At 40.0% G+C, this 19,877-nt stretch overlaps 3 protein-coding genes across 3 annotated transcripts; all 3 read left to right on the top strand.

Moving 5' to 3' along the window:
- The first annotated feature begins 225 nt into the window (after window positions 1-225).
- LOC112099802 lies at window positions 226-2,027 on the top strand. Its single transcript, XM_024187272.1, has 2 exons — window positions 226-795; window positions 1,167-2,027. Exons 1-2 carry the CDS (start codon window positions 226-228, stop codon window positions 2,025-2,027), a joined length of 1,431 nt encoding a protein of 476 aa, XP_024043040.1.
- Window positions 2,028-11,073: 9,046 nt separating this feature from the next.
- On the top strand, window positions 11,074-12,948 carry LOC112099803 (MDIS1-interacting receptor like kinase 2-like). The gene is made up of 5 exons (XM_024187273.1): window positions 11,074-11,078; window positions 11,128-11,216; window positions 11,407-11,697; window positions 11,790-12,477; window positions 12,588-12,948. The coding sequence occupies exons 1-5, from the start codon at window positions 11,074-11,076 to the stop codon at window positions 12,946-12,948; spliced, it is 1,434 nt and encodes a 477-aa protein (XP_024043041.1).
- A 950-nt stretch (window positions 12,949-13,898) lies between these two features.
- On the top strand, window positions 13,899-18,309 carry LOC18048058 (MDIS1-interacting receptor like kinase 2). The gene is made up of 2 exons (XM_024187274.1): window positions 13,899-14,790; window positions 18,239-18,309. The coding sequence occupies exons 1-2, from the start codon at window positions 13,899-13,901 to the stop codon at window positions 18,307-18,309; spliced, it is 963 nt and encodes a 320-aa protein (XP_024043042.1).
- The last annotated feature ends 1,568 nt before the right edge of the window (window positions 18,310-19,877 follow it).

The following is a 19,877-nucleotide window of genomic DNA, read 5'->3' on the forward strand; positions in this document are numbered from 1 at the left end:
AAATCCCAAAGACGAATTCATCTCTCAACCCCCTTCTAATTTTCCGGTGACTGAAAAACCTTCTTTCCTCGGTGTAGAAGCTATCGCCCCTGTCTTTACTCCGCCGGGCCTCAACTGCAGGTATTACCTCTATTTTCTCATTCCTACATTACTATAGAAAATTTCCTTTCTCTTTGTTTTGTTTGGGTAGTGTTTGGTGATATTGTTCTGGTCGTAGTTTAGGAGATGTCAAAAGGCAAAGAGAAGATAGTTGAAATCGATGACGACAAGTTAGACTTCTTACCTAGTCTGCTCGCTGATCCTGCCTTTGACCCTGGGCTCCCCTTAGAACCCTTTAGATCTAGTGTTGGGACTAGTGCTAGGAGGATGTCTCCCCAAACAACCTCCTCGGCCAACAATAGTGGCGACGAGGGATCTTCTGGTTCGGAAGACACTTTGAGTGAAGACCAGGGTGAAGATGCTGGTGAAATGTCCCCACCAGGAACGTCGCAACCAGATAAGAAAAGCACAGTAGGGGGTAGAGCTATATCACAACATTATGCTATTGATTTTATAACGTGCACGACCACAGTAGATGAGCTAGTTAGTCTCCGGGCTGGATACGGTATTCCTGATGAAATTCCCCTTAGGATCCCAGGAAAAAAAGATACTCCTAGCAGGCCTCCTAGGGGGTATGTTACCCTGTTTCTAGATAGTTTTAAACTTGGGCTGAGGTGCCCCATTCAGCCCTACTTTGCCCGAATACTCAATGGATTGAATTTAGCTCCTGGTCAACTGAACCCCAATGGGTGCCGGGTACTTTCTGGTCTGTTCATATTGTGGGATAGATGTTGCCAAAGCGAGCCCACAGTTGACGAGGTGAAACACCTGTACTAGCTAAAGAGCAGTCCCAAAGACGCCGGCTGATACTACTTCCAATCTAGTACCAAGACCAGGAAACCCATAATTGATCTTTCAACTGGTGGTGGTGGGACTTGGAAGAAAAAATTCTTTTTTGCTGGGGGTTCCTGGGTCAAGTTGTACAGATTGACGGGAAGGATTACCGCGTCCCACCCCGTTTCGTGGTCCCAGGTTGCCTGCTCGCTTCAAATGTCTTGTCTCCATAGTCGTTCCCATTTTGTTGATTTATCTCTAACCCAATATCTGCTCGAATTTCAAGTTCTTAGGGTGTGCACTACTCGCTTAAACCTGGGCCACTCAAGCGGGTCGAGGCTGTATTGGCCAATTTCTGCTCGCACCGAGAGTTGCTAACCACTTACAACTTGCTCGAATCTGGTTTGGTGTCTACTGACTCTGGGATGGAGGACGTTATGATCAGAGCTCTGAATCGGAAACGTTCTCGACCTCATTCTACTAAGCAGGACCAGAACAAGGACGCTCCCACTGCAAAGCGGGTGAACATTGTGCAGCAGGCTCCTCCTCTGAAGACTCTACCACCTCCTCCTGCCAAAGTTGGAGAAACTAGTAGAGAAGCCACCGATCCCGCTTCCTCTTCTCCTCCAGTCGGGCCGAGATCTCATTTATCTGACGATCGAGCAGAATATTTGGTCCCCTATATCAACGAGTTCTCTAAACTCGTGAGCAAGAGGGACCTGGAGGACTTTGACGGCAGCACCTTGGGTGAGCTGGTAGGGGCTATGCAGTATAGCGCTTTCCATCTCGGCTGCATGGCCACTTACTATAAGGCCAAGGTTGGCCGTTATGACCGAAAGATGAAGGAGGACATTCAGTCGGCGATGACCAAGGCTGATGCTGTCGAGAAGAAAGCAGGAGACTTGAATCTCGAGAACTTGAAGCTGATAGAGCGAGAATCTCTTGCTCAGGCAAAGGCTATTACTCTCGAGGAAGAGCTGACTAAGGTCAAGGAGGATCTGCAAAGGCAGAAGGTTATGTATGAGGCTCAGCTCGGATCTCTTCGTGATTTCCACCAGGTTCAGGTCGAGAACTTGGAAAAGAAAGCCGACAACCAATACGACCAGGGACTTCGACATTCCTATCATTGCATCATGGCCGTCCTTGGGAAGTAGCACCCTGATCTGAAGATGGATGACCTTGCAGCTGGTGTTGCTCAACACATGGACGAGGAGGCAGCAAAAGAGGATGTCGAAGGGGTGGAGCCAATTGCGGTTGAGGAGGAAAACTCTCCTCCTCGTGCAATCCCTGCTGATGTTGGTGAGGCGAGTACCCCCCCGGATGCAACTGGTGATACCCCCCTGCACCTAAGGTGGACCAGCCAACCGAGGCTGCTCGGCTTACTGACCCGCCGTCCTCTTGAATGTATCTTGCGTTGTAATAAACATTGTATGTGAAGGTTATCAGCCTTGCAAGTTATTGACAGCTTAATAAAAATGTTTTTAATTGCTTTTTAGTGTTGTAGTTACAAGTTATTTTTCGTTTGAGAGTCTGCTCGCCTTTGCTTGGTCGAGCAGATCCTAGAATGCTTAGCTTCTGGTATCGCATAAGACAGGCTTTGAGACTTAGTCTTTGCATGCCTTAGAAAATTTTTCAATGCTTGGGATTCTGCTCGCTTTCGCTTGGTCGAGCAGATCCTGGCACGCTTGGATTTCAGTCTCGCCATAAGATAGGCTTTGAGACTTAGTATTTGCATGCCTTAGAAACTTTTTCAATGCTTGGGATTCTGCTCGCCTTCGCTTGGTCGAGCAGATCCTAGCACGCTCGGCTTCTGGTTTCGCCATAAGACAGGCTTTGAGACCTAGCCTTGGGATGCCTTAGAAACTTTTTCAATATTTGGGATTCTACTCGCCTTCGCTTGGTCGAGCCGATCCTGGCACGCTTGGCTTCTGGTCTCGCCATAAGACATGCTTTGAGACTTGGTGATCCTTTGCATGCCTTCGAAACTTTTTCAATGTTTGGGATTCTGCTCGCCTTCGCTTGGTCGAGCCGATCCTGGCACGCTTGGCTTCTGGTCTCGCCATAAGACAGGCTTTGAGACTTAGTGAGCCTTTGCATGCCTTCGAAACTTTTTCAATGTTTGGGATTCTGCTCGCCTTCGCTTAGTCGAGCCGATCCTGGAACGCTTGGCTTCTGGTCTCGCCATAAGACAGGCTTTGAGACTTAGTCTTTGCATGCGTTAGAAAATTTTTCAATGCTTGGGATTCTGCTCGCCTTCGCTTGGTTGAGCAGATCCTGGCACGCTTGGCTTCTGGTCTCGCCATAAGACAGGCTTTGAGACCTAGCCTTGGGATGCCTTAGAAACTTTTTCAATGTTTGGGATTCTACTCGCCTTCGCTTGGTCGAACCGATGCTGGCACGCTTGGCTTCTGGTCTCGCCATAAGACAGGCTAGACCTGGTGAGCCTTTGCATGCTTTAGGAAATTTTTCAATGCTTGGGATTCTGCTCGCTTTCGCTTGGTCGAGCAGATCCTAGCACGTTTGGCTTCTGGTCTCGCCATAAGACAAGCTTTGAGACTTAGTCTTTGCATGCCTTAGAAACTTTTTACACAGTTATAAGTGAATGAAATTCCTCGACGTTTCATTAATTGCAGAATTTAACTTACATAAGAATGCATAGCAACGAGAACAAATTTGAGATAACTTTAAAACATGAGCAAGTCTTACTGGAAATATTTCCTGAGGTGTGCTGCATTCCATGGGCGTTTCACCTTGTGGCCATCCGTGCGAACAAGCTTGTAAGCTCCGAGTCCCACTACTTGCTTGACCCTATATGGCCCCTCCCAATTCGGTCCAAGCACTCCTTGAGTTGAGTCTTTAGTATTCTGATTCACTCTCCTTAGCACCCAATCTCTGGCCTTGAACTACCGTACATTCACCTTCTGGTTATAATACCGAGCAACCCTCTGCTGGTAAATGGCTGATCGCTTCGATGCTTGCTCCCTCCTCTCAGTTAGCAAATCCAGATTCAGGCACATCTGCTCGTTATTCTCCTTCTCATTGAAATGATCTGTCTAGTGCGTCGTCATTCCTATCTCGGCTGGTAGGACTGCTTCATGTCCGAAGGCCAAGGCGAACGGTGTCTCCCCAGTTGCTGTTTTGTGGGTTGTCTTGTATGCCTATAGAACACCTGATAACTCATCAACCCATGCACCCTTTTTTGCTCCAAGCCTGATTTTCAAAAGCCTCTTGATCGTCTTGTTGGCTGCTTCTACTTGTCCATTAGACTGAGGGTGAGCAGGTGAGCAATACATCAACTCTATCCCGAGGTTTTGGCAGAAATCCCTGAAGCTGTGATTATCAAACTGCTTGCCATTATCCGTTATCAAGGCATAAAGGATCCCGTACCGACAGACCAGGTTTCTTCGTACGAAGTCTGTTGTCTTCTTCTCTGTGATCCTGCTAAGGGCTTCTACCTCTATCCACTTCGTGAAGTAGTCTATTGCTACTATTGCATGTGTTGCTGCTCCTCGTCCCTTTGGCAATGGCCCGATCAGATCAATTCCCCATTGACCAAATGGCCAAAGGGAGGCCATAGAAGTGAGCTTCTCTGGTGGTTGGTTGGAGAAACTTACAAAACTCTGGCAGCATACGCAGCTCCTGGTCTTCTCCTGCGCATCCTGGTGCATTGTCGGCCAGAAATATCTCTGCCTTAGAACCTTGTGGACAAGGGACCTCCAACCAGAATGGTTTCCGTAAATTCCTTCATGTACTTCTCTCAGTACATAGTCCGCGTCATCCTCGTCCAAGCACCGAAGGAACGGTAGCGTATATCCTCGTCGATATAGCACCCCATCAATCATTGTGTACCTTGAGGCCAGGGCTCTGATCTTCCGTGCTCGTAGCTTATCTAGTGGTAATACCCCGTCTCTAATGTATGAAATTATCGAATCCATCCACGAGCATTTTTGTTCTATCTGCATCACCTCCAAATTCTGCTCGATGCTAGGGCAGGTTTTCACCTCCAAAGGGACTGACTTAGGCATTTTCGGGTCTGCTACAGCTGCCATCCTGGCCAGAATATCTGCTCGACTGTTCTGTTCCCTTGGGATTTGTATCACCTTAACCGCTTCGAACTTCCCCATCATCTGCCTGACTTTCTTCAGGTACTGCTCCATCTTCTTATCTCTCGGTTGAAATCTTTCACTGACATGATTTGCGACCAGCTGGGAATTAGTTTTGATCTTCACCCTATCTGCTTTCACTGTCTTAGCCAATTCCAAACCTGCTATCAGGGCTTCGTATTCTACTTGGTTATTTATGGCTGTGAACTCTAACTTTACAGCATAAGAAATCTCCTCCCCCTCTGGGCCTTCCAAGACAATCCCTGCTCCCCTGATGACCCATCTATAGACATCTGCCACACTCGAGATTTGCTGCTGTCTGTAGCAGTATCCAGCTGGTCCAAACATACTTCGGGCTCTGCGAATTCTGCTATGAAATCGGCCATTGCCTGAGCCTTTATTGCTGTTCGGGATTTGTAATCTATGTCGAACTCACTTAGCTCTATAGCCCACTTTACGAGCCGACCAGAAGCATCTGGCTTGTGCAAAGCTTGACGCAATGGCTGGTTTGTTATTACCGAGACGGGGAATGCTTGAAAGTACGGCCTCAGCTTTCGAGCAGCAACCACAAGGGCGAGTGCCTATTTATCCAGCGGTGGGTATCTGGTCTCGGCATCGAGCAGGGCCTTGCTGGTGTAGTATAATGGGTACTGAACCCCTTCTTCCTCTCTCACTAGAACAGAACTTGTAGCATGATCTGATACCGCCAAATATAAGAACAACCTATCGCCATCCCTTGGTGTGGACAGCAGAGGTGCTTCCTGCAAGTATTGCTTCAAGTTTTGGAAGGCTTCTTCACATTCTGGGGTCCATTCTGTTTTCTTTCCTCTCCTTATCACTTGAAAGAATAGTTGACACTTATCTGTAGCCTTGGATATGAATCGGCTTAATGCCGCCAACCTCCCCGTAAGGCTCTGTGTCTCCTTCAGGCTACGAGGAGACTTCATCTGCACGATCGCTTGGATCTTTTCAGGATTTGCCTCGATCCCCCTATGACTCACCATGAACCCGAGGAATTTCCCTGACTCGACCTTAAAAGCACACTTTTCCGGGTTGAGCTTCATCTTGTACTTCCTCAAAAGTCCGAATGTCTCCTCGAGGTGCTCGACATGTTCCTTCGGGATGTTTAACTTGGTTATCATGTCGTCAATATACACCTCCATCGTTCTTCCAATCAGTGGCTTAAAGATTTTGTTCACCAGCCTCTGGTACGTGGCCTGATGAGCATATAATACATACATATTTTACCATTAATTAAATAATTGTTAGTTATATTTATTTGTTATTTTTAATTAATTGTATTGTTTTATTGAATAGGGAATTAATTAGAGATTATGGATAAAAAGAGCATAAAGAAATTCAATTTACAAAGAAGATAAAAGGGGTGGAAAGCAATAGAAAGGGACTCGCACTTGACTTTCATGAGTGGAAAAGGAATGAAAATTCTTTTTGGAGTACACGTGATAAAGCCAAAGTTAAAAGCTTTGCCAGCACATGAAGGATAAAAGGAATTCTAATTGGGCTTTGCAAGAGTGGGCTGATTTTAGCTTGTGTGAGCAATTCACTAGCTATCATTATTTGACAAGGATTCGGCTAGGGATTAAAGCTATAAAAGCCGAACTTTGGCTTTTGCAAAGAGAGGGCTGCCAGAAGAGAGAGCCGCCAGTGGAGTGAAAACGCAAGGCAGAAGAGGGGAGAAAAGGACGAGTGCAGCAGTTCGGCTTCATGGCTGATTTTATTTCTTGTGTTGCTCTCAATTCAAGTATGTCTAGCTAATTTTCTTATACTGAGGTTAAGGATGAAACCCTATTCAATGAAATAATTATCTTTTTATTTAATTAATTCTCTATATATGTTCTTTAATGATTATGGTTTTTATTTCACATGATTAATTGGATGTTAATAAAATCTTTTCATCAATTCTGTCATGCATTATTGATTGTTAGGATTAATATTCGATTAAATCTATGCTTGGATTTATAAAGTTTATACATGATTATCTTTGACTCTATGTCTTTCATTAAATTGTTTACATGGAGTGCTTAGGAAACTTTGACTCTTTGTTATTCAATATGTTTACATGAGATTCTTAGATATCATATTATTAAGCAGAAAAAGAACCTACATTAGATTTAATTACTTGGGCTTAATTGTTATATCAATGACATAGATTGATTTCGAGTTGTCACTCTAAAATTGGGGATTAATTAATAATTAGATAATTACTAGTTGAATAGTGGTGGATTCTGAAACCTTGGTAATTCTTATCTTATTGAATTCTCCTTTATTTTAATTGCTTCCTTAGTTTAATTGGTTTAATTTTCTTAAAAACTCAATTTGCTCAACTAGGTTAGAATTAATATTAATTTTAGATTTAAATTAGACTTTTCATATATAACAATCCCTGTGGGATCGACCTCGTTACCACTATTCTATTTCTAGACTCGTGCGCTTGCGAGTATATTAAAATTTTCACAACATGGCCCCCGTATTTTTAAGACCGAATGACATTACCCTGTAATAGAAAAGACCCTGGTTAGTAATAAATGTCGTGCTCTCCTCATCCTGCTCGAACATGGGGATTTGGTTGTATCCCGAGAATGTGTCCATGAAGTTGAGCAGGCCATGTCTAGTTGTTGAGTCTACAAGCTGGTCGATCTTTGGTAAGGGAAAACTGTTTTTCGGGCACGCCTTGTTGAGGTCCGTGAAATCCACGCACATCCTCCACTTGCCATTAGCCTTTTTTACTAACACCACATTCGATATCCACTCAAGATAATTGACTTCTCGAATGAACCCTGCTTTCAAGAGCTTCTCCTCCTCGCCGTTTATAGCCTCATACCTCTCCTGGTTGAAGCACCTCCTTTTCTGTCTTACTGCCCGAGCACATTTCTTTATTGTCAGCTTATGACATGCGACCTCAAGGTCGATCCCTGGCATGTCTTCATGTGTCCAAGCAAACACATCTGCATGAGCCCGCAAGCATTGCACCAATTCCTACTTCTGCTCTTCTTTAAGCCTCGACCCAATTCGGATCGTTTTTCACGGATCCTCTGGTCCCAGGCTTACTGTCTCCAACTCCTCTACAGGTTCTTGTTTGCCATTCTTGGCTCTCACTCAGGTATCAAGGGATGTTATCTGCATTGCTTCCCTTGCTGCCGAGGAGTAATAGCTTCGTGCGATTCTCTGGTCTCCTCGTACCACTCCAACTACCCCATTCACCCGGTACTTGAGAGCTGGACAGCACCACTTTGCTCATTCTCAGAAACGGTCGGCCTAGGATCATCTGGTAAGGACCCTCTTCATCGACTACCACAAAATCCAGTATCATAGTCCTTTCTGTCGGGGATCTTCCAATCGTGATAGGCAGCTCGACCACGCCCAAGGGGACCAGCTTTTCTCCTCCAAATCCCTTCAAGGAGGTATTGGTGTGCTCTAACCTCAGGTCTGCTATTTCCATCTCCTCCAGAGTTGAGTTAAACAACACATCAACTGAGCTTCGTGTGTCAACCAGTATCCGGTCAAACTTCTTGCTAGCAACGGTGGCCTTGATGACTAAGGCATCCTCGTGTGGGTATAAAATCCCTTCTTCATCCTCATCTGTCCACACGATTGGCACTTGCCTGACTCTTGCTCGTTTGGCTGCTTGGGTATTGAAGAATACCTCTTTACTAGTCATGGCATATCTAGCATAGTTCTTCCTCGATCTGTTGGAATCTCCGGCCAACGTTGGACCCCCAGCAATCACTCTTACTATAGGCTGCTCGTGACTCAAGTTCCTGTTACCCTGCTCCTCTTCACATGTCGAGGCTACCGTTGGAAAAGTCCCATCTATAAACTCGTCCAGGTACGATTTCTCACCAAATCTTCAACGTGGGTCTTGAGGTCTCTGCATTCTGTTGTGGTATGGCCATGAGTACCATGGAACTTGCAATAGCGCCCCTTATCCCTCCTGCTAGGTAGCTTTGTTATTGGGGCCGGGAGGTACAGTAATCCCGGTCCTTTATGGCCTCGTACACCTCGTCTAGGGAGATTTTCAAGGAAGTATACCGCCCATAGTCTTGGTTCTGGTCGATCATGTGCACTGCCCTTTCTCTGTTTGTGCCATTCTGAGTTGGAGGTGGTAGCAGCGCTTCTGGTATGCTCCCTCTACTACCATAGGGGTGTGGGTGAAGATGACTATATGCCGCGTCATGCCTTCTCCAAGGCTCCCTAGCTGGTGAGCGAGGAGGTTGCGCCCTGCTGCGCTGATACTATAGTGGCCTCTGATGAGGCTGGTAAGAGGTTACCCGACCTCCTGTACCACTACCTAAGGCATGGTGGTCCCTCCGCTTAATCGGCCCATTTCCTGGTACGGCTCTCTTCTCTTTCCTTTTTAATCCTTCCAGCTGCTCTGTCTTAATCCGTGCTGCCTTTTCCTCCTCGATTTCTATGTCTCTCTTAGCCTGCTCATAAGCAGCTGAATATGTCTGAATAGCTGGGCTTCTCAAGTTATACCACAGCCGTCCTATCTTAACTCATTCTTTCAACCCCCTTAATGCCTGAGGATAGTTGAAGGCTCCCAAGTCGAGGACAACACGGTGGAACCTTTTGATGAATTCCCGAAGGGTTTCCTCCTCTCTCCGGTTCATGCTCGCCAGCTCCATCATATCATCTTCCGGTGCCATTGCCCCACGAAACTGCTCTATAAATTTCTGGCACATCTGCTCGAAGGTTTTAATGCTCCCCCGAGGAAGTTTCCTGTACCACTCGCGTGCTCGTCCCTCTAGAGATAGTGGGAACACCCTGCATCTTTGGGCTTGAGATAGTCCTTGCACCCCGGTTATGTCGTTAAAGCGCTCTATGTGCACCAACGGATCAGTTCGCCCCGAATATCTAAGGTCTGGGAGGCGAAAATCTCTTGGAATGACTGCCCTCATGATCTCTGCCGAGAGCGGAGATTCTCCATCCAGCATTATCCTCCAACCAGGTGCTCTACTCCTTCCTTGCATATCATCAATTACCTGCGCTAGTCTGCGCACTTCCTCCTTCGGCTGCACTGCACGACCAAGGTCACGTGCTGCAACTTGATCCCGCTCTTGCTCTACATCATGTAAGTGTTGCCTGAGCTCTATTTCCTCCACATTCACCACCCCGTCATCCTCATCAAAAATCTGTCTTCCTGGGGATTGTTCTTCTTCTCTATGAATTCCTCCCCGTAGAGATAAGTTACCTCTCTCACCACCAAATCTCCTGGTGGTCTGACTTCTCATCATACCATCGTGCCCTGGTGCCACTCCGCCACCTCTCACCCTTTCCTCATGGGTTCCCCTTCGTTCACTTCTCAGTTCATGTAAGATGGTTGTCAGGGACTCCATCTGCTTTTCCATCCGTTCCATTGGGTCATGCATGGCTTTTTCCCGTGCTTCAATGGCTATCTCCCTCAACGTCACGGATTCGTTAAGCCTCATATCACCTCCTTGTGCACTACTTCCTCCTATATCCATTGTTTCTTCTCTTGCTTTGCTTTTCCTCTCTCTGTCAATAGAAGCTTTTTGATCAGCTCCCCACAAACGGCGCCAAAATGTTGATGCGAGATTCTGGTTACTCTTTCGACCACGACCAAGATCTCTGCTCAATCAACTTGACCACGACCAGGATCTCTCCTCGTATGCTTTCTTCTCTAAAAATTACTGCGTACACAGAAATAAGTCAGAGCACGCCGGTTGTTTTTCCGGCATAAACTCTCCGACGCTCAAGTCAGAAATGAAGGTTTTGTGCTCCTGGGAATGTTAGCCACTAATCTTAAGGCTTGTTTTTGGGATTATTAAATGCTCTTTTTATTTCAGTTTCAATATCAAAAGTTCCAACCCTTTTACCTTCGTTGGCCACCTTTTTATAGGCTTCTCATGAGTTCAGACCTTCCCTCAATCCACGCCCATTACCTTCCCATCTCTCAGAAGTGGATATTTCGTTTCCATAATCGTGGGTGGTCGCGTGGTCGTCATGCCTTGATTCTCGGGTTGGAGTGCACGTCTCGCCAACTGTCGTTGACCGGGTCTCCTCGCCTCACCCATTAGCAGGAGGCTCAACCATTAGCAAGAGACCGGCCTCGCCGATGGCGTATTCGTAGACGAACAGAATATTCCTGGTCCTGTTCTCCTGCTAATAGACTTCTGCAAGACATACCTGTTCTTGGGAACCCTGCTAATAGGTATCTGCTCATCACGGCTGGTCTCGTCGAAGTATATCCCCCAAACAGTATATGTTTTCCAAAAGCTAAGAGTCATCAAAAGATCTTTTGAATTTCAATAAAACTTGGTTTAACTTTATTTATTTAATTGTGTTTTTGTAATATCAATGGGGTCACCAACCCTCAATATAATAGTTCCTTCGCTTGTTTTGTTGATCCTATTTTTGGTGTTAAGTTTTTTAATAACTATTTCTTCAGAATCTAATAAAGAAGCTGATGCTCTTCTCAAATGGAAAGCCAGCCTTCAAAGCCATAACCTATCTCTCCTTCCTTCCTGGACTAACGCCACCACTAATGTTTCGTCCAAAATAAGCCCGTGTGCTTGGTATGGAATCAATTGCAATGACGCTGGAAGAGTCACCAACATCACCCTCAGAAATACGGGATTAAGTGGTACGCTTCGTGATTTTTCATTCTCATCGTTTCCTCAACTTGTGCATCTTGATCTCAGTCTTAATGGATTCTTTGGTACCATCCCATCTCAAATTGGTAACCTTACGAAACTCAACTACATTTCTTTAGAATCCAATCAGATGTCTGGAAAAATTCCACTGGAGGTTGGTCTTCTGACTCATTTGAAGGTCAATTAGATGGCTCAATTCCACCAGAAGTTTGTCGGTTAAGTTCTATCGAGGCGCTTTTCTTATACTCTAACCATTTGAACGGGTCGCTTCCTCCTTTCTTGGGTAACTTGAGCAATATCGTTCGATTGTATATTAATAATAATTCACTTTCTAGTTCTATTCCTACGAACATTGGAAACTTGAAATTTCTTTTTGAATTAGATTTGAGTAATAATCAACTTGGTGGTTCAATTCCTCTTTCTTTTGGTAACTTGAGTAACTTGGCTCGATTGTACCTTTATAAGAATTTACTCATTGGTTCTATTCCGTCAAGTTTAGGAAACTTGAAGCTCATTGATTTAAAGTTGAGCTCTAACCAAATCACTGGTTACATCCCATATTCCTTAGGTAATGTAACAAGTTTATCATCTTTACTTCTAGCCAAAAATAAGCTTTATGGTTCTCTTCCTCCATTTGTTGGTAATTTTACCAACCTGAGAGTATTTCACGTTTATGATAACTCTCTATATGGCTCTATTCCAAGGGAAATATGGAACTTGAAATCTCTTGTCTACCTTGATCTGAACATTAATCAATTTAGAGGTTTTCTTCCGCCATTTGTTGGTAATTTGACCAACCTAGAAAGAGTAGGTCTCATGGATAACCACCTATCCGGTTCCATTCCTCCCTCCCTTGGGAATTCAACGTTAACCTGGCTAACATTTTCTCTAAACCATTTCACTTGTTATTTACCCCACGATATTTGTCGAGGCGGAGCACTAGAGATTTTTACTGTTGATGAAAACCATTTTCAAGGAACAATCCCTACAAGCTTGAGAAATTGCACAGCTTGATCCGAGTACGCCTTGATGGAAACAACCTTACTGGAAATATATCAGAAGCTTTGGGCATTTATCCTAACCTGACTTTCATAGATATCAGCCGCAATAATTTTTACGGTGAAATCTCATCTAATTGGGGGAAATGCCCAAAATTAGGCACTCTCAATGTTTCGATGAATAACATTACTGGAGGTATACCGCGTGAGATTGGAAACTCGTCTCAACTACAAGCACTTGATCTCTCATTGAATCATATAGTTGGGGATATTCCAAAGGAACTGGGAAAGTCAAATTCTCTAACCAAGCTCATTTTGAGAGGGAATCAAATCAACTGACAGGGCGTCTACCTACAGAAATCGGCTCACTCATTAAACTTGAATACCTCGACTTTTCTGCTAATAGGTTCAACAATTCAGTCCCAGAAATTCTCGACAACTTGCTGAAATTGCACTACTTGGGCTTAAGCAACAACCAGTCATTAGACCGTGCATTCCAGCAACAACCAGTTTTAAAAAGGCCTCAATTTTTTAGTATTAGTAATAATTCTTTAGTTAATAAAATCTTTTAAAAAAATTATATGTGTGGTAAAAAAGCCTATTAGACATATATCTAATTAATAATTATCCTATAATTAATAATAATTATTTTTTATATAAAAACCTATAATTGGTTATCTTATTATTAAAGAGATATAATTAATAATAATGTATATCCATTAATTTATTCATTATTAGTTTTTCTAATAAAAATAAGTAAATTTTTTATCTTTTCAACTTCTTAAAAAAGCTCAATTATTCAACATTAGAATCTTTGACTTTGAGTATTCCTTTTAATTTCTACTAAAAATCTTATAATCTAGAAAATTATAGATGAAAAATTTCTTGTTCTCTTCTCTACAATGAAGATTATTACATGCATTAGTTCATTCAAAAAAGAAAAAGAAAAAATTAGTTACTTAAAATACAAAGTCCATGTCCATTATCTAACCATCAATTCATGATCTCAATTTTTTATGTGCTACCATTTTAAATATTCTATTTGAAAATAGTATTGTTCTCATTTATTCGTTTGCTTCTTTTTGTATAATTTCTAATGGTAAATTTTAGATTTTGTTTTTGAAAATTTTTAGAATCTTCTTGATTATTTGTTGAAATTCAAGAATTAAAACTGAAATGCATTTTCAGTTCTTTATTGTTTTATTGAGTATTGAAATTACAAAATAAAAAGATGCCTCATAAAAATAAAAAAAAAGTTCGCCTAAGCCCCTAATACTGTAAAGCCGGCCATGTCAGTCATTGACATTTCTGATAATCAATTGCAAGGCCCAGTTCCAAATAGCACAGCATTTCGGAATGCCCCAGCGGAAGTGTTAGAGGGGAATAAGGGATTGTGTGGAGGTGTGAAAGGAATGCAACCATGCAAAGTTTACTCGTCACACAAGAAAAATTCTGGAGCCAAGTGGTTTGCAATAGTGTTCCCTGTTTTAGGAGCACTATTTGTTTCAATGGCGTTGATAGCAATTTTCATTCTTCGAAAGCGGAAGTCAGACTCAGGAGATCCACAGAGTAGCAGCCAGAACCCTCAGGGATTGTTTTCTATTTTAAATTTTGAAGGGAAACTTGTGTACGATGAAATTGTTAGAGCAACAAATGATTTTGATGCAGAGTATTGCATTGGAAATGGTGGACACGGAAGTGTTTATAGAGCTGAACTACCATCTGGAACAGTCGTAGCTGTTAAGAAATTTCAATCACCACTCCCATGTGATCAGATTGCATATCAAAAAGAATTCTTGACCGAAGTTCAAGCCTTGACAGAGATACGACATCGAAACATTGTGAAGCTTTATGGATTTTGCTCACATGCCCGACACTCTTTTTTGGTCTATGAATTTCTTGAAAGGGGTAGCTTGGCTGCGATATTGAGCAATGATGCAGCAGCACAAGAACTGGGTTGGAGTCAGAGAATGAATGTGATCAAAGGCGTAGCTGATGCCTTGTCTTACTTGCACCATGACTGCTTTCCTCCGATTGTCCATCGAGACATATCAAGTAAGAACTTGTTGCTGGATTTGGAATATGAAGCTCATGTTGCAGACTTTGGAATTGCTAAGTTTCTGAAGCCAGACTCGTCCAACTGGACTGAATTTGCAGGCACATACGGATACATTGCACCAGGTATTTAGTATTTCTTTGTTGCCATTTTGAGGAATCTTTCTTCGCTTTCATCTTCATCTCTCAACACCAACATAGCACTTGATGAAATGTTGGACCCACGGCTTCCAACTCCATCACGCATTTTTCAAGAAAAACTGATATCAATCATGGAGGTTGCGTTTTCCTGCTTAAATGAGAGTCCAGAGTCTAGGCCAACTATGAAGATAGTCAGTCAACAATTAACCTCAGCTGCTTGACCGAGTCTTAATTTTCTAAGTATACTTCGAATTTGCTTGCCTTATTTTTCTCATGTACTATGGTTTGTTTGTTCTAGTTTTCAAGAATTAGGAGGCGTTGGTTATTACGTCATCCATATATAATTCGCATATGGTGTACTCAACTCTTTCATTTGTAAATAAAGTTTGCTCATACCTTGGAGGTTTAGTTAAAAGAACGCATGGGGCATTTGTGAGTAAAGTCAGTTTGTAATAATTAAAAAAATAATTTCTTTCGACATGCACAACAGGTGAACCCCTCAAATGTAAACTTGAAAGTGTGTACCACTGTATCAATTAATGGGTGGCTCTTACTTATTGATAATGTTAAATTAAATGTTAAAAGAAAGGAACAGATGGGGAAAAAAAAATTGGGATAATTTAAATGCAGTTGACACAAAGAGAAATAAAGTAAAATAAAAACTTTTCCCCAACAACAGCGCAAAAAACTTGACACAACTTAAAAGTAATTTTTAACTCCCAAGTATAAAATTGTCTTGTTGTATTATAGCTTAGTGAGTCCGAGGTCGATCCACAGAGAAAAAATTTAATTTTTTATTTTATTTTATCTAAAAATTGAAAATGAAACTTAAATATAAACAACTTAATTTAAATAAAACTATGAAATTGAATTAGTTAGGGTTGTGGATCTACTCTTAGTAGCAAATAAAACTTAATAAATTCTTTTGCCATTTTTTTAGATTTATTGCCCAAAAGATTAATTATATAAATTATTATTATTTTCCCTTTAATTTTATGATGGATTAAGTATTTATTGTACCAAAATTTAATTGGTCTACAATAAGTCAAAATACCTTTTTACGATACCGTATATTAAGATATTAAGAATTTATTGTGCCAAACTCCTTTGTTTGTCTACAATAAATCAAAATTTTAAAATATAAAATATGTACAAAATTAAATAGAAAATAATTTAATTTATAAAATTAAAAATAGAATTTGATTAAATCATATTTATTTCCTAAGAGTTTCACCTTACCCTAACTATTATTATTTAGTTAAGCATAATTGAAATAAAAAGAATTATTATAATTAAATTACTTATAATTAAAATGAATAAAAACAACTAAAATTGAAAATAAAACTAAATTTATTTATAAAAATAATTACAAAAAATATTAAAAACACTCCTGGAAACACAAGATTACAAGAAGATTAAGAGAAATTGAGAAGAAGAGAGATGTAGAGAGATATCAAAAACATAAAACTGAGGCTTATTTATAGAAAAATAAATTTATAATCCAGTGTTTCACGGTCCATCATAAGCTTCATGCATGCGCTCCTCACAACCATTAAATAAACATCCAACGGCTGTTCAAACTTCAAAAGTCAACATCACACGTGGCATCATTTGAGACGTATGATTCGGCCAAAGAACAGCTGAGATTTGGCGGGTTAATGGGTGGATCGGGTTGACCCGAATATAAATATTTGAATCCTACAACTTGCTTCACCAACTATTGCCATGTGGCACAATCGTAGCCATTGAATTATGAACGATTAAGATTTAGTCAAAATTGCCAGCTATCCCAAGCACTCATATCTATTGTAAGCTCATTTTATCATTCATTCACTGCTCGGTCCACTGAAAAAGTCAACTTTTTTTTACACAAGCCCAATTTTAAGCCGTTCTTGACTCATCTTAAGGTTTTCGGATCTCCGGATTCCAAATTTGACATCCGCTTATCTGTTTGGAGCCTCGAATTACGTGAAATTAATATTTTACTTAATAAACACACAAAAATACATAAAATTAGATATATTTAACACATAATTAATAATTCCTAATATATTGTATGAACACAAATATAAATCATACATAAGCACACAATAACATTATTATCGCTTGATAATTAAACAATTTTTAATACTAATCAGCAGTCATTGAAGGAACTTATTGCTCTCACCAATTGTCTTGAATGCTCTAATGGCTTACACTTTGTAGAATCGCCAATGTTGTGATAACAACTTTGATGGTTAAAGTTTGATTGTGAATCTCGGTTGAATGACTTAATTTATATTTGATTCTTATACCGAGCGAACCTTTACCAAGTTAATCTTTTTTCCGTATGTTTAGTTTTGTTATGTCAGAGTTAGTTGATGTCCTATATTTGATCAATGTGGACGGCTAATCAAAATTAAAGAATCCTTGAACGAGATTGAGGGCTCGACAGAGATACGACATCAGGGCATTGTAAAACATGGCTTACATTCAATTTTAGTTTATGAATTTCTTGAAAGGGGTGGCTTGGCCATAATCTTGAGCAACAATGCAGCCACATAAGAGTAGTTAAGTGGGCCGGAGTCAGAGAATGAATAGGATAAAAGGCGTTGCCCATACCTTGTAATATTCATTTGTTGCCATTTTGAGGAATATTATTCGGGGATTGCCACTTTCCCATGATTAGGGGATTGCCACTTTCCCCCTACAGTAATTAACATATACCATTTATCCCCTTGTTGTTTTTATAATGATAAAAAATCCTCCTGACAGCATAAGTTGATAATATTACCCTTATTTTTAATTATTCTTTTATTTATATTTATTATAAATTAAATAAATTACATGAATAGAAATTAAATTAAAAAAATTAATTATTAAAAATAAGAAATATATATTTTGATATGAGCAAAAAAAATTAATAATAAATGTTTTTCTTCTAATTATTTATTTTGTGAACATTTTCTTACAATAAACATTTTGTAATAAATTTTTATTTGTCATTCAAAATTTATAATAATAATTTTTTTATCATTTTATAATAACTTTCTTATATATTTATTATAAGAAACATTTCACAAAATAAATAAGTATAGAAAAAATTTATTATTAATTTTTTTCTCATATCAAAACATATATTTCTTGTTTTTAATGCTTAATTTTTTATTTAGTTTCTTTTCATGTGATTTATTTAATTTATAATAAATATAAATAAAAGAGTAGTTGAAAATAAGGGTAATATTATAAACTTATGCTATCAGAAGGGGTTTTGGCTATTATAAAAACAACAGGGGGAGAAATGGTATATGTTGATTACTGTAGGGGGAAAATTGGCAATCTCCCAATATTATTATGCAACATATTGTATAGAGATATAAAATCTTACTAATTTATACGCATTGATCTTTAAAAAGAGAGTAAACATTTTTTTTTTTTGTCCTTGACGTTGCAGAGCTTGCTTACACAATCAAGATCACAGAAAAATACGACGTGTACAATTTCGAGTGTTATTATTGGAAGTGATCAAGGGAAAAATTTAAATGCAATATATATATATATATATATATGAAAAATTTAAATGCAAAATTTATATACATACATACATATAAAATTATTTTTTGAAGAATAAAATAATTTGAAACAATATATTTACATATATTATTTTTATTGTTTACCCTCAACTTATTATTCTCCAAAAAAATAGTATATGTATATGTATATGTATTTTGTTTTTAATTTTTAAATTAATTCTGAAGAGTTTTGAAAAAATTTCTGAATTAATTTAAAAATTATGACAATTCCCTTACTTTTTCAAATAATTTTGCATGTAATTTTTAATTATTACCATTTAAGAAATTATTTAATTAATTAAATTATTAAAGATATTCATCTTCCAGACATCAAAGAAACACCAAAGGTAAAATAGTAAGATCAGCAAAACAGTTTGACTCTCAAGAAAATTTGGATATAGTTTAAAAATCAAGTGGGAGGATTCAATTAGTTTAGTCAAACAAGAGGGTTTAGCTATTTTTTCCATTAAACAAGTGTCGAATGCATCTTTATTTATTATTGATACCAAGTGTCCGACTCAGACTGGAAGAATGAATCTGAAATCGTCTTAAGACATGGAAGAATCAATGCATAATGTGTGTGTATGGAAGAAAAAATAATAATAAGGCAAGTGGTACGGAAATAAGGATGAACTCACATTAAACATATTCCATGTGTTTCACGTTGCTAAAAAAAGAACAACATTTTCCACGCACGCCATGTGCAGCAATAATCATGCCTATCTACACAGAAGCACATTTCACGTTTGAACTTTTTCTTTTTTATTTTTTCCCCATTTCACATACCATAACCCCATCCCATCCTATACGCAAAAAGAAATTAAAGCTTCCACATTGTGAGGGGAATCGATCTTAACTAAGCAATGTGAGCTTAGATGGATTATAATTTTTACCATTCAATTGTGTGTTTTTTTCTGGAATGATTGAACATCGATGATGAAATAAGGTATTAAAAATGTTGAATATGAACTGCAAATCAGTTTATAGTCAAGTGCGAGAAGTCGGTTGAAGATTTGTTAACACCATGACATGTCGGTTGACAGTCCTGAGATAGCTATATGACAAGAATACCGTGTCGTCTGTGTGTGCAAAGAAGGCTTGTGGTTTGCACGTGATTCACTTAAACAAAACGGCTGCTTGAAGTGTCGTTTTATTATTTAAGATAACAGAGATGAAGACACGTGTGAGGGAGGCTTATCAGAAGTCTGTTAAGCCGTTAATTAGCGCGGGAAGCTGCTGTTCATCTTCACGGATAACAAGGGAAGCTTGTAGGTGATGATCGGGCATTGCTTATATATATAGTTGGGTATTCTGGAATGGGTTAAGTGGTTCATGTATGGTTAGCTTCTCTAATAAGCTTGTACTCTGTAAGACACTCGTTCAATACAAAACTTGGATTCACCCTTTCACAGTGGACGTAGGCTTCCATAGCCGAACCACTATAAGCTTTTTTATGTATTGTTCTTTCTGCTTCTTTTAATTCTTTCATTGACTTGCTTTGATTGCTTGGGCTCACATTAG

The sequence above is a fragment of the Citrus clementina genome, unplaced genomic scaffold, assembly GCF_000493195.1.
Source record: "Citrus clementina cultivar Clemenules unplaced genomic scaffold, Citrus_clementina_v1.0 scaffold_3, whole genome shotgun sequence".
Lineage (NCBI taxonomy): Eukaryota > Viridiplantae > Streptophyta > Magnoliopsida > Sapindales > Rutaceae > Citrus > Citrus x clementina.